The sequence below is a fragment of the Branchiostoma lanceolatum genome, chromosome 9 (assembly GCF_035083965.1).
Source record: "Branchiostoma lanceolatum isolate klBraLanc5 chromosome 9, klBraLanc5.hap2, whole genome shotgun sequence".
NCBI lineage: Eukaryota > Metazoa > Chordata > Leptocardii > Amphioxiformes > Branchiostomatidae > Branchiostoma > Branchiostoma lanceolatum.
Window position 1 is genome coordinate 4,055,209 of NC_089730.1, and position 16,154 is coordinate 4,071,362.

At 39.4% G+C, this 16,154-nt stretch overlaps 1 protein-coding gene across 1 annotated transcript; it reads left to right on the forward strand.

The window, feature by feature from the left end:
- The first annotated feature begins 410 nt into the window (after window positions 1-410).
- Window positions 411-12,805, forward strand: LOC136442024 (acidic mammalian chitinase-like). The gene is made up of 7 exons (XM_066438614.1): window positions 411-615; window positions 1,205-1,455; window positions 2,369-2,493; window positions 3,103-3,226; window positions 3,651-3,836; window positions 4,585-4,704; window positions 12,611-12,805. Exons 1-7 carry the CDS (start codon window positions 411-413, stop codon window positions 12,803-12,805), a joined length of 1,206 nt encoding a protein of 401 aa, XP_066294711.1.
- Window positions 12,806-16,154: the final 3,349 nt, after the last annotated feature.

Consider the following 16,154-nt stretch of genomic DNA (forward strand, 5'->3'; position numbering starts at 1 on the left):
GATTTTTTGTCAATAAAGATTGTTGACTAGTGTTCAATTCTGTTTTGGTAGTTTAGACTGGAGTATAACGAAATTGATGTAAAGAAAAACTCTGAACAAATATTGCCACATTGTTATAAAGAGAATTTCGACCTGCCTTTTTTTTACAAGTCTTCTAGTACCTTAAAGTTAAATGACTATTTGATTATTCTCTACATGACACTTCTAAAGTGTGACGTAAGACCTGGTTCATAAAAGATTGGTAGAAGTCTGTATAAAATCCTGTCTTTGGCCAAAGAAGAAAAAATGAGTCAACTGGTGTCATTTGCAGTTGTCTGTCGGGAGTATAACTACCTACACCCTTTGCGTCAATGTTCTAAGACGACACAAAGCATGAAACTTGTACTTTGTTACTAGTGGCAGAGTATCGAATGGTTTGCTACTACACCAACTGGGCGCAGTACAGGAGGTCACCCTGGAGTTACGTCCCAGAGAACGTTGACCCGAATCTCTGCACACACGTCATCTATGCTTTTGCAAATATGGAGGACAATCAGCTGAAACCGTATGAATGGAACGACGAAGACAAGCCGTGGGGGAAAGGCATGTACAGCAGGTATGATATGTTACTTGATGGTAAAACTATACTAATATGTAAGAATATTGATAATGGGCCGATTTTAATCTGGGATAATTTCTAAAATTATGATGAGTTAATCTTCAAATCGTGTCACACACACACACACACACACACTCACACAAAGACACACACACACATAGACAGACAGACATGCACCCACACCCACCCACACACACCCACACACCCACCCACACACACACACACACACACACACACACAGACACATACACACACACACTTCACTACATACAATCTCTGATTATGCCAATGAGAAACTGCACTTAGCTACACCCCACAAAAGGCACTTTTCAGCTGTAAGTGGACGACGGCATCGCGCAAAATGCAGGGCTGTGCACGTCCGACCTCGCGCGCGGCTGCCGAACTGTACCTGCTAATTTTTGTTTTCAATTTCAGTCACAAACAAATTTTCATCAATTGCTTGAGATCAATTGGGCTGGCTAAACTTCCCACCGAAAAAAAAAACGATCATGCAGCCGTTCATTTTTTTGTGGGGGGGGGGGGGACTCGTCGCCCCTTTTTGTACCCACTCGGAGTAATACATGAATGAGACCTTATGTCCTAAAGGTTATTTTATTGTCAGGCTCAAGGATAAACTCAACAGTGCCAGAGGCGAAGTACCCAAGATCCTTCTAGCGGTGGGAGGATGGAACTTCGGGACACAGCCCTTCAAAAACATGACGTCATCACTGGACAACAGGAATACATTTATCGAGACCTCAGTCCCGTTTCTCCGACGGCACGGATTCGACGGGCTTGACCTTGACTGGGAGTATCCTGAAACCGATGACAAGGACAACTTTGCCTTGTTACTTAAGGTAGTAGTATCACGATATATTTTTTTCTACGTCTACATTTCAGAGTGGTATCATGCAAGGAGATATAACCTGCTTGCATGATGCCACTCTGACTTATTAACTTACACCGGAGAAAAAAATATCGTAATACTACAAAGGTCATGTAACGGGCCTGTTCGATGGAGTTTGGTTCTTGGTGTCTTTTTTGCATTTCAAATAATTGTACCTCAATGTCGTACATATTTCATTCCGTATCATTATGATAGTATATTTTGTGAGTTATACATATTAGATTAAAGTTCTTTGAGATGGTCAAGATATATCTATAATTGCAAGAATCTTTCAACAATGATTAGATGCCCGCCTCCATGTTAGTGTCACTTTTTCATTAGTAATCTCGTATGATGATGCCATTTTGGCTACCAGTCGTCAAATATTCCGGATGTAAACAAAGACAAAGATTTTATTTATTTATCTCTTTTTTAAAATCTATTTATTTATTTCGCACTTACAAATATACATACATCATCATCATCATCATCATCATATTGGGCAGCTTGCCCGGACTAGGACTGCTCTCTCCCTCCAGGCGTCACGGCCCGCCATTAGTTGGCCTAGATCTTCAGACCACACCCCTACCTACTTTCTTATACATACATAAGAAATAAATAAATACAAAGATAATAAAACAGTGCAGGGCAGGCTAAAAAGCTTCTGCTTATGTAAAGACCTCCTTTATCAAATCATAACATTTTTAGTTGATCAGTTATACATAGGAAATAAGTTGGATGATAAACAAAATGAAACAATATAGAGGTCATGAGAACAATATAGTAAAGAATTTACCATAAGTTGATGAATCATACATGAATATGATTGTAGAGTGCTGATATACCTCTACATTGTGGTATTGTCATTATTTTTCTATCAACAGGAACTTCGTGAGTATTACGATGGCGAAGACGTTTCAATAGGGACAGAGAAGTTACTACTTACAGCCGCCCTATCCGCTGATATAGGCCGAATTGATGCAGGATACAATGTTTCTGAACTTTCCAGGTAAGTCCATTGTTTCTTGTTTCCTGTACTGCTGTGTTTCTTGAAATGCTGTTGAAGATATGGTCTCATACCAGCCAGTGCCACCGTTCGGATGCGTCAAGGAACGGCCGTGGCGCTTCGGCTTGACGTCCATACTTCTCGCTGTGTTTGTGCTCAGCTGGGCAGGTGCTAGCCAGTTAGCTTCCCCCCCCCCCCCGCCCTTTTTGTTGGAGCTAATGTGCAGTGTGATGGGCCAGTCGCTTCCCCAGCAACACCAAGATGCGATGTTAGGTCGTTCGGTGTAATGTAACCAGCAGCTGTCGCGCCGGGTGCCTGCGAAGCTGGTGTGTTATATCCAAGGGCGGTTATGCCGGCTGTATAGATTCAGATACAGATACATGTGTATATTATTGTTTCTCTCGCTTACGTTCTTACTAATTGCCAATCCAGGCTAGATATGATTAGCAGGACTATCTGAATTGAGGAGAAGTGTAAACACGAGAGTAACAGTAGAGACTCTTGATTTCGAACCCATTTGTTGTCTTCCACGCTCATCAAAGTTTCTTGTTTACTGTATAACGTCCTTATTAGATGAACCATATGTCTGCCCCCCTCCCAATGACTTCATAGGTACCTAGACTTCATCAACCTGATGACCTATGACCTGGCTCCGGATGACAGGACGATAACTTGGCACAACAGCCTGCTGAAAGCACCTCCGAATGTGACAGACGATCTAGCCACTTTCAATGCGGTTGTTATAAATTTCATGTTGTTCTCAAATCGACTTGATTCCCATCTCTTAAAAACCGTCTTTTACTCTGTTAAAATGACATAAGACTTGTGTAATGCTAGGTTCGCATTTCCAAACCTAGCTGGGTCCGGCTGGGCTGTTTGCTGGATCTCAAACAAAATAGCTTAGACAATAATGTGCGTTTGATCAATAATCCATCAACACTTTTGCTTCAAACACTTATTGGAAAGATAAAGATGTACAGGAGAATAGAAGTTGGCCTAATTGACAAAATGGTGACTGGTAAATACTACAAATGATACATCCTACGGCTATGAGTGTTGTTTCTATAATGCAACACAATAACAATATCCGATTAGTTAGTTGTGAGTCTACAAGAGAGCATACAGGAGAACGAATATAACCGTCTTCTCTTTGTACCTAGGCCTCGGCCGTGGAGAAATGGATACAAGAGGGTGCAAGCCCTTCCCAGCTTGTCTTAGGTATACCTCTGTACGGTAATTCCTTCCGACTGCAGTCGAGCCAAAGCACGGGGCTGTACGCGCCAGTTGAGGGACCCGGGCGGGGACAGACCTACACCAGGCAGGACGGCTTCCTGGCGTATTACGAGGTACAATAGTCAGAACCCGGGGATAAAGATATTATTTGGTCTCGTCCACTGAACCCAATTGCATACTAAGTCGTATTAGCCATTTACTTTCCATGTATGACTGTGTTGGCCGTCTTGTTTTCATTTTCTTTTCACTTACATTACCCTTGTCTGTGGTTTCGTATACGTACTGAACAACCATGTAAGCAGTCTCTACGTCCCAATTCTGGAGTAAGGTCATCGTAATCACCTAATGGAAATATGTTTAGTTAACTTATAAACCGTGCTGATAAATGCTTTCTAGCCACGAGGCTTCTTTTTTATACTATACTGTTACATTATTATTATTACCATAGAATACATGTCTACCAAAGTATTATGATTTAAAAAAGACTATGATATTACAAATACATCTTTGTCCATTTGTGATGATGTTTTAGGCAAAGGCAAAATATGGAACACTGGTAGTTTTAGGGATTTCGCAATTTTTTGGAGGGCCGGAGTATGTTTTTTATTTAATGATTTACTTTTATCTTATCACCAATAACGTTTTCTTAATGAGAATTGCATTAGACTGAGAAGCTAAATCAACTTATTATACAAATGTAGGAAATTGAATATAGAAAACTATAAAGGAAAATACGGTAATGTCCTTGCAAATATCGTCCAACTTGTTTTTAGGGCGATACTTTTGTAAGATGACACTGATACGATATGTGTCTTGTTGCACAAGATGAGAAAAACCCTCTCCTAATCTTGATTATTGCAGGTTTGTGAGCTGCTTCAAACAGGAGGAGTGAGGGTTTGGGACCAGACCAACATGGCCCTATATATGTACCGAGATAACTACTGGGCTGCTTATGATGATGCGATGACCATCCAAATGAAGGTAAGAACCGTATTCAATGCAATTGAAAACTATTTGATTGAGATGGCACTAGAGAGTAGGGTGCTAGCTTTGTATTTGAGAGAATACACAGCCAAAGCACTTAGCACTGGTGAGATATAATATGCAGAGAGAGTATCGAAAAAAAGGAATGTGACAGTTATTGATAATAAAGACACATCGCTACTAGATGACCTTTCCTCTAGCGTATTCCTGCGCAACTGTCTGGTCTATTGGAACGGATGTGATAATGATGGACCCCGTTGTTACTGATTAAGGTCATAACAATAAATATCGCACACCAAACAATTTAAACATAAAAGAAAAGATATCAAACAATATCAGCACTATTAGAATAAAATAATCATCTAATTCTAATTTAGCATATTTTGATTATACACCCATAACACTACTAGGTGCATTAATGTGAAAATTATGTGAATTTGCTGCAAAATTCCAAGAAAATGTGACATAAAGTGAATCCGACCATAAATATGTGAAAACCAAAATGTGATTTTTTTCAAAATGTGAATCGCAAAATGTTATCTTATGTGAAACAATGTGACCCTTTAAGAAATGTGAATCCATTATGTGAAATCACACAACCCTAAAACGTGACCCAAAAAAATGTGAATCTGAAATGTGAAAAAATGTGAAGAAATGTGAAAAAGTTTTCTTCTGCAAACTGCAAAGAGTCAAATGTGAAATTATGTGAAATTCAAATCACATTTTTTCACAGAATCCTGGGAATGTAATTTTATGTGATAATGTTTCACATAATTTCACATTTGCCGGTGTCCTAGCTGATTATGTGATTTTATGTGAAAAAATGCCCAACAGGCAACAGCTTTTATTTTCCACAAGTTCTCCAAGGTTAACAGTAAATACTGTGTTGATGTAGTAATCATCTATATATCTATCAATAAGAAATAGATATTAATGCAATTAATCAATCAATCAATCAATCATTCGCGAGCATCAGGAGCTAATGCAGCACCCCTTTCGTCTCCAGCATCTACCGACGTTCGATCTTGTAAATGCTATCAGAAGGAATCTCTGGTAATATTTACATTATAATATCATTATCAAGTATGTGTTAAGTGAGCTCACGGGTGGATGCGGTAAACATTTCCGCTGCTGTATGACTTCGAAATTCCTAACCTACCATCCAGTCTGGCGTGTCGTCATTAGCTATAGGCCGGGCTATGTTCGGCCAAGCTTTCTTTCGGGAAGACTGAGCTTTCTGCCGTTACGGCACAGGTTATCTTTGGCAACAGTGTATTACGTGGTAGAAATGTAATCGGTCGCAACGATAAGCGGGGAAAAAATGAACACCTACCACGTAAATTTACTATCGGGTGCCAAATATTACCCCGGGGGCGGTAAACCCTTCTGTTCCGAAGAGATCCCGGCCAATACACGGTAGACCGCATTCCGGATTAATGGTCCCTTTGAGATCTAAAATGCAACGAGCCAAAGGAATCATACGAGAATTTCACATATAATCTGATGTTAAACACCTCTATCCAACTTCTCATAGTGTCCTTAACTTAAAACAAAAACGAACCACCAACTTTTCGATACGAGACGAAACGATTTACAATAGCGTACGTGTCCGTGAGCGCATTCAAACTCTTTAAACCGCGCTGTGTAACTTTCAATTTAGAAGTTATTCTCTCGAATCCTCCACAGAACACCCGTTATTCAAATTGAATTACTAGGATGCTGTATATCTTGACGTATAACAACATGCATTTCAGGGGTGTCAAAGGTTTGACGGTCTAGAAAACAACTCGAAACTACTAATTTTCTAATCCAAGACTACCCAACACACGTTTTATTTGAGTTGTACGAAATCCTCGCTGTGTATATTTCTGCCCGGATCCAATTTTCCAAATGCTGTACAGGTGGCCCGTAGCCTTTGATCTTAAACTAGAATTCTATGTATCTTGTGACGATACAACAAGTCTTTTCAACTTCTTACAGTGTTCTAAACAACAGAAAACAACACGGAACCATCAACTTTTCGATACGAGACGATTTGCAATAGCGTACGTGTCCGGGAGCGCATTTAAACTCTTTAAACCGCACGCGCTGTGTAACTTTCTATTTAGAAGTTTTTCTCTCGAATCCACCACAAAACATCCGTTACTCAAATTGAATTGCTAGGATGCTGTATATGTTGTCGTATAACAACATACATTTTAGGGGTGTCAAAGGTTCGACGGTCTAGAAAACAAGACGAAACTACTAATTTTCTAATCCAAGACTACCCAACACACGTTTTATTTGAGTTGTACGAAATCCTCGCTGTGTATATTTCTGACCGGATCCAATTTTCCAAATGCTGTACAGGTGGCCCGTAGCCTTTGATCTTAAACTAGAATTCTATGTATCTTGTGACGATACAACAGGTCTTATCATCTTCCTACAGTGTTCTAAACAACAGAAAACAACACGGAACCATCAACTTTTCGATACGAGACGATTTGCAATAGCGTACGTGTCCGTGAGAACATTTAAACTCTTTAAACCGCACGCGCTGTGTAATTTTCTATTTAGAAGTTTTTCTCTCGAATCCACCACAAAACATCCGTTACTCAAATTGAATTACTAGGATGCTGTATATGTTGTCGTATAACACCATGCATTTTAGGGGTGTCAAAGGTTCGACGGTCTAGAAAACAAGACGAAACTACTAATTTTCTAATCCAAGACTACCCAACACACGTTTTATTTGAGTTGTACGAAATCTTCGCTGTGTATATTTCTGCCCGGATCCAATTTTCCAAATGCTGTACAAGTGGTCCGTAGCCTATAATCTTGAACTAGAATTCTAGGTGTTTTGTGACGTTACAAGAAGTCTTTTTAACTTCCTACAGTGTTCCAAAGACCAGAAAACAACACGGAACCATCAACTTTTCGATACGAGACGGTTAACAATAGCGTACGTGTCCGTGAGAACATTTAAACTCTTTAAACCGCGCGTGCTGTGTAACTTTCTATTTAGAAGTTTTTCTCTCGAATCCACCACAAAACACCCGTTACTCAAATTGAATTACTAGGATGCTGTATATGCTGTCGTATAACAACATACATTTTAGGGGTGTCAAAGATTAGACGGTCTAGAAAACAAGACGAAACTACTAATTTTCTAATCCAAGACTACCCAACACACGTTTTATTTGAGTTGTACGAAATCCTCGCTGCGTATTATTCTGCCCGGATCCAATTTTCCAAATGCTGTACAAGTGGCCCGTAGCCTTTGATCTTAAACTAGAATTCTAGGTATTTTGTGACGTTACAAGAAGTCTTTTTAACTTCCTACAGTGTTCTTAACACCAGGAAACAACACGGAACCATCAACTTTTCGATACGAGGCGATTTACAATAGCGTACGTGTCCGTGAGCGCATTCAAACTCTTTAAACCGCACGCGCTGTGTAACTTTCTATTTATAAGTTTTTCTCTCGAATCCTCCACAAAATACCCGTTACTCAAATTGAATTACTAGGATGCTGTATATCTTGTCGTATAATAACATGCATTTTAGGGGCGTCAAAGGTTCGACGGTCTAGAAAACAACACGAAACTACTAATTTGTTAAACCAAGACTACCCAACACACGTTTTATTTGAGTTGTACGAAATCCTCGCCGTGTATATTTCTGACCGGATCCAATTTTCCAAATGCTGTACAGGTGGCCCGTAGCCTTTGATCTTAAACTAGAATTCTATGTATCTTGTGACGATACAACAGGTCTTATCATCTTCCTACAGTGTTCTAAACAACAGAAAACAACACGGAACCATCAACTTTTCGATACGAGACGATTTGCAATAGCGTACGTGTCCGTGAGAACATTTAAACTCTTTAAACCGCACGCGCTGTGTAATTTTCTATTTAGAAGTTTTTTCTCTCGAATCCACCACAAAACATCCGTTACTCAAATTGAATTACTAGGATGCTGTATATGTTGTCGTATAACAACATGCATTTTAGGGGTGTCAAAGGTTCGACAGTCTAGAAAACAAGACGAAACTACTAATTTTCTAATCCAAGACTACCCAACACACGTTTTATTTGAGTTGTACGAAATCTTCGCTGTGTATATTTCTGCCCGGATCCAATTTTCCAAATGCTGTACAAGTGGTCCGTAGCCTATGATCTTGAACTAGAATTCTAGGTATTTTGTGACGTTACAAGAAGTCTTTTTAACTTCCTACAGTGTTCCAAAGACCAGAAAACAACACGGAACCATCAACTTTTCGATACGAGACGGTTAACAAAAGCGTACGTGTCCGTGAGAACATGACCGCGTATTCCTTGGCTACGTTTACTCTTTAAACCGCGCGCGCTGTGTAACTTTCTATTTAGAAGTTTTTCTCTCGAATCCACCACAAAACACCCGTTACTCAAATTGAATTACTAGGATGCTGTATATATTGTCGTATAACAACTTGCATTTTAGGGGTGTCAAAGGTTTGACGGTCTAGAAAACAAGACGAAACTACTAATTTTCTAATCCAAGACTACCCAACACACGTTTTATTTGAGTTGTACGAAATCCTCGCTGTGTATATTTCTGCCCGGATCCAATTTTCCAAATTCTGTACAGGTGGCCCGTAGCCTTTGATCTTAAACTAGAATTCTAGGTATCTTCCGACGTTACAACAAGTCTTTTTAACTTCCTACAGTTTTCTTAACACCAGAAAACATCACGGAACCATCAACTTTTCGATACGAGACGGTTAACAATAGCGTACGTGTCCGTGAGCACATTTAAACTCTTTAAACCGCGCGCGCTGTGTAACTTTCTATTTATAAGTTTTTCTCTCGAATCCTCAACAAAATACCCGTTACTCAAATTGAATTACTAGGATGCTGTATATCTTGTCGTATAATAACATGCATTTTAGGGGCGTCAAAGGTTCGACGGTCTAGAAAACAACACGAAACTACTAATTTTCTAATCCAAGATAACCCAACACACGTTTTATTTGAGTTGTACGAAATCCTCGCTGTGTATATTTCTGCCCGGATCCAATTTTCCAAATGCTGTACAGGTGGCCCGTAGCCTATGATCTTAAACTAGAATTCTAGGTATCTTGTGACGTTACAACAAGTCTTTTTAACTTCCTACAGTGTTCTAAAGACCAGAAAACATCACGGAACCATCAACTTTTCGATACGAGACGATTTACAATAGCGTACGTGTCCGTGAGCGCATTTAAACTCTTTAAACCGCGCGCGCTGTGTAACTTTCTATTTAGAAGTTTTTCTCTCGAATTCACCACAAAATACCCGTTACTCAAATTGAATTACTAGGATGCTGTATATCTTGTCGTATAATAACATGTATTTTAGGGGCGTCAAAGGTTCGACGGTCTAGAAAACAACACGAAACTACTAATTTTCTAATCCAAGACTACCCAACACACGTTTTATTTGAGTTGTACGAAATCCTCTCTGTGTATATTTCTCCCCGGATGCAATTTTCCAAATGCTGTACAAGTGGCCCGTAGCCTATGATCTTATACTAGAATGCTATGCATCTTGTGACGTTACAACAAGTCTTTTCAACTTCCTACAGTGTTCTTAACACCAGAAAACAACACGGATCCATCAACTTTTCAATACGAGACGATTTACAATAGTGTGTCCGTGATTGCATTCAAACTCTTTAAACCGCGGGCGCTGTGTAACTTTCTATCTAGAAGGTTTCTTCTCGAATGCTCCACAAAACGCCCGTTACTTCAAAATGAAGCACTAGGATGCTATATATCTTGTCATATTACAACATGCATTTTAGGGGTATCGTAGGTTTTCTGGTGAAGAAAACAACACGGAACCAATGGTTTTTCATTAAAAGACTACGTAATAGTTTTTCATGACGTGTGTGAAATTTATAGCTTTTCTTTTTGTAGTTTTTTGATCAAGGTTTTAGTAGCATTAAAAGTGGCGGTGACTAATTTGTAGGTAATTCAGGGGAAATCGGTAGTTATGAAGACAGTTCAAATACCAGGGAAGGGTGATATGGGGATTTTAAGCAAATATATAGATACGTGCATAGACCATATTGAAACAAAAAAAAGCAACGTAAATTCTGTACGTGTCTTTATTGAGACAGTCTCACTTTATCCCTGCTTTGGCACATGGGAGTTTTATCTGTGAAAGGTCCAACATGTGTGAAATTCTACCATTTCACACTTTCGCAAAAAAGGAGTTTTATATGAATATCAAAGAGTCGGCTTTGAATGAGCGCGTTACAATAGAGCTGCATATGTACAAGGAGCGCGGCAAGGATTTGCAAAACAGGCGTTAGCCTTTCAAAGAAATTAACAATTTCTATATTTTGATGGCATGAGCTTGGAATGTCAGTGTCTAATAAACAGTATCTATTGTGAACTCGCAAAATGGGAACATACGCTAGAGCGTTTCTTGCATTTGTAGATCGTAATCATGTTTGCTTCAGAAACCGAACGTATTTTAATAAGATATAAGATGCAAAGATTGACTTGGTTACTCATTAATTAGGTTCTCCAAAAAACCGTGAGTTTGAAACATCTTAGTCATCTACTTGATGTCGGCCATAATGCTTACATTGAATCTTTTACACAGACTCTCCTTTCAAATTTGGCCGAGGAGTTTAAAAAAGATCAGGCCCTTCTTGACTCTCTTAAAATCTATGGTGGGACATGAAGGCGAGGGGCTGGGCGTTGCTGTCAAAGTGTGAATGGGGCGTGACATTAGGTGCTTTCACTTGTAAAGTAGTTAATCAACAACTGAACAGTGGCACACTTTCCGTCAATTGTTGTCTGAATGCTAAATTTTAGTCAAGTCACAGCGCAAAGCGTTATATCGTTTGCAACGCATCTTTTGCGAGCATATCTCTTAAATATTTAGCTTGATCGACGAAGAAAAGTGACATGGAGAAAAAAAGCTACCTTATAGCTCGCTTACGAATGTCACCGTTTAATGATGGTTTATTATCATACTTTGAAAGAAAGGCTACATGTGTAAACGTGGGGGGGGGGGGGCTTGTGGTATCGGGAATGTGTAGTTAAATACAGTATAGACGTCATATATAAACGTCGGGAAAAAGATAACTACACTTACCTTTTACATATTCTGTCATTTCAAATGTCTTCAAATCTTGTGTAAGGCAATTCACATTAATTTTACATTTAAAAAATGTGAAATTAATGTGATTCGCATATCACATTTTTTCACATTTCGCTTTTTTTTAACATAACATAAATTTCACATTTCTCGGCTTGCTAGCTGTTTTCACATCTTTTAACATTTTGCAGCAGACCGCATTTCACATAACTTCCACATGAAGTCACATTTTATAAAATGTGATTTGATATAACATTATTTCACATTTTCACCGAGAGCAGGTTTCACATAAAATCACATAAACATAGGCGGCGGAAAAATGCACTGGTAGTCACATAACTTCACATAATGGGTTAACAGCCAACTTCACATTTATATAACATATTTTCACATTTAAAAATGTGATTTTTCTAGATCTTTTAGGGTGAATGTGAAATAATGTGACGCAAAATAATAACATTTTTTCACATTTCAGTGTCGCTCTTCAGAAATGTGACCTGAATGTTATTTTATGTAATTATCTGTCAATTTATGTGAAAAAATGTAATGCTGTTGGACCTCAAAATTTTTAACATTATATCACATTTGATCACATTTTCTTCAAATTTTGCCGAAAATTCACATAATTTTCACATTTATGCACCTAGTAGTGTAACGTCATAATCATGCATTAATGATCGGCCAACAATGAAGACATAAATCGTCAGACCTGTAGCCATCAAATAAACCACAGAGTGAGCGAAGCAAGCATCTCAGTCTGTTTAATAAACCTTAAGTTGTGATTGTAGGTGGATTGGCTGAAGACCAGGGGTCTTGGAGGCGCAATGATATGGGCTCTAGACTTCGACGACTTTGGCGGTTCGACCTGCTCCTCACAGCCTTATCCACTACTTACGGCTATCAGCAAGGCCTTAGGGCGAAATGTCACCAAGGACAAACCTGAAACTGGCCATGGTAGCTGGGCAGGCGGAATAGGTACATGACATGTTATTTTTTAGGGTAATGGCAGAGGTTTTCTAACCCGGTACTTTGAGTGATGCATTCGTATTCAAGCAAAACAAAAGAATCTTCTTGTGGAAATTAGCTAGCTCAAAGTAGTTTGTACATACACGATAAAGAGGGGCTGTGTTTAATGTTCTAAGGAAGCAATTTTTTACGTTATGTCGAGTAAATTATTTGTGCTTTATAGAAAATAAATAGCAACACATTTTCTATAAGCCTATTATCTAGTTATAGACCTAGGGCAAATACGTGAATATGGCATTAATTTTCTCATTGTTGCGTAGAAACCAAGGTTTGCACGCAATGATGAAAAATATGGTATACCCACATCTCAAATATTGAATGAAAACAAACTTACATCTTGCATGCGGCAATAAAAATAGCCACAGAAATATGTTTAATATGCCATGTTAATAGCCTCTACGAGACTAACCGCTATAGGGAGAACATTTGCCGGGGGACTTTGGCCATGGACGGGGGGTAACATTCGCAGGCGCAGTTAGGGTTGCATATTTGACCCTCTCTCCGTAGCCGACTCCCTTTATACAATTGACTCTATTTGGCCATTTTCTGCTATTTTCCCAGCGACCCATGGAGGCTGGTAGAGCCTAGCATGTTAAGAGGTTAAGATGATTTTTCAACTCTTATTTTCTATCTAACAGGGAATGATGTCTTCAATATCATTGTCGTCAGAACAGTGATATACGTCACTTTGGCTCTGCTGTTAGTGATGTTTTTCACCTGTAGGACAATGGCGAAGAAAAGATGTCAGCAGAGGTATGACCAAAAGTAAGTGTCAAAACATTAAAAGTGTTTATGCCCCACGAATATTGCATTTTCTTAAATCTCAAGCAAGATTATAAAAAAAAGAAGTATGAACGAAAGACTCAGTCACGTTTCCCGTCGGCTGAGCAGACAAATCACATGACCACTATCCTGACCCTAATGATTCCTCCCCTGTTGCCCTTTGACCCTTCGTTCCTACCCCCTGCGAACTCATTCGTGACTTCTCATTCGTGACAGTGAGCTCACTGCCCTAATTGTGTGTATGTTGTCTGTGAAATAGACGGGAAACTTAGTTCTCTTCGGAGCTTGCGGAGAAGAGAACCTTTCTGATTTTATTTAAACAAAGTGACATTTCCAAAAAACATTATTTCCAGCTCTTGATTCTTTTAAACATGTAAATACACCAAATGTTGAGCATACCTCTGAAGATGAATGTGATCATGGCAACCGTGCTGGTACAGTGGATTGCGCAAGAAAAATCATTTTAAGAAACAAAACGCGCTTAATCATCTTAGCCCAATTGAGCTGAGTAGCATGCAATACATAAAATATTTGCCTTGCTTATTTATCCAAAGTAATCGGTCACGAACCGCCTTTGATCTCCTCACCGACTGTTGCACGATAGGAGTCCATCTTATGACAAAGCTTTTACAATGTGGTAATACTCGCTTCTCAGGGGATACGTGGTCTTCAGGAAACTGATGTTTTCTATAAGTTTGTAAACATTTTTCAACCTATGTATCAATGGACATGAACTAACTGGCTTTTCCAATCTTAGGGAACATGAAACAACGGCAACAAGAAACGGAAGCATCTTGAATGAAGTTAAGAAAAGGAGACAGGAAGACAAACAAGAAGACATAAAGTTGCCTTTCACAGTTCTGAAAGTCCTGGTCTCCGTCGTCTTTTTGCTCGGGCTCCTGTTCTGTCTAAGTTCCGGGAAGGTGTCGATTATATCTATTGCAGGATGCTTGGCACAGGCAGGGTCTGACAACGTCGCTGCAGGGTGAGAAACCGTAGTGCTGGCAACTCTTGAACTAACGCAATCGTGTAAATAGCAATGTAAAATATGGTCCAATATCGTCGCTAGAATGCTAGAAGGTGGCATATGCATGGTGTTATTCGTAACACCGGTTTACGTAAGATTTATCTTTTTTTTAACAAAAAATTGTGAATGATGGTCTACAACATTAATACTAGTAAGCGATAGAACCCAGTATTGGCAACCTTTATAAACTAAAAGGCCCCCTTAAACAAGAAATACATACGGTAAATCTCGTGGTAACATTTTCATTGAGAATAAGTCAAAATAGCCGCTTTTTCCAATTTCTTATGAGGACATAAAATAATGTTTGTTTTATTGTATTTATGTTTATTCACGGCCTCTTCTTGTTGTTTACTGCTAAGCCCAATTGAAGTTGGATTACCAGCAGTTGAGGTTTTTGCATCAAAGACCATAGTCATTGACGAATTCAAAATCAGCGTATTTTCTTGTGTGCTTTTTTTGTCCAGATCCAACTCCGACAACATGACTCTTGTTCAAAACTGTGAAGGACAGAGCCCAGAGACCGTGATAAACATAATCTTCATCATGATGATGATCCCTTACACCATCACATTCCTGAGGTGTATTTGGGTGACTGGGCTGAAAGACATCCATCCATGGCCTACTGGAAGAGCTCTAGTCTTGGTAAGTACTGAATCATATGATTTTCTTGTTTCTTAAGTCCTCAATAAGGCAATGTTGATAGCGTTATATTGAAACAAAATACAAATGTAGGTGGTAAAAGGATATCTCGCATCAAACTGTTGTTGTTGTTGTTGTGGATGCTACTTACTCGTTGTCACAGATGACAGGGTGTCAGGTCATGTAAACAGATGGCCTTGCATAAACGTACATGTAGGTCAAATAAATTACCAGATGAAACACCCACTTTTCCTCCAAGCAGAGGTGTGGGTCCAGCTGGTTTTTAACGTGTTCAGTTAAGGCATTTTTGTTCAACACGGTTGGCAACATAACTAAAAGAGGACAAAATAGAAAGCCTGACCAAAACACCTAATACACGTCAAAAAACAGCCAGACCCACTCCTCTGCTTGGAGAGTACACTGCACCAAAACTGCACCACTGCTAGGTGCGGAAAAGTCACAGGTACTATGTCTTTTAAGATGTGTATGATATGGAATAAAGATTTATTCTATTCATATATATTGACTGTGCCATTTCGTCATCGCTTTCAACTTACAACACTGCAATATCGAACCTTTGTGGCCCATACCATATCAACATGGCGCAATGTGGCGTCCGTGTGGCGCAGTGGTAGATCACTCGGCTGTCAAACTGGTTCCCCGGTTCGTATCCCGGTGTGCCCAGTGACATGTCCGGACTTGTGCCCCGACGTTGTGCCCTTTGGAAAGGCACTTAATACGGCTTTCCTCACTTCACTCAGGTGTAAATGAGTACCTAGCTCATCTAGGGTTAGGAACGTTCCTCGGATAGGACGTTAAATCGAGGTCCCGTGTTTGGGAAGAGCCACATCCCGCGC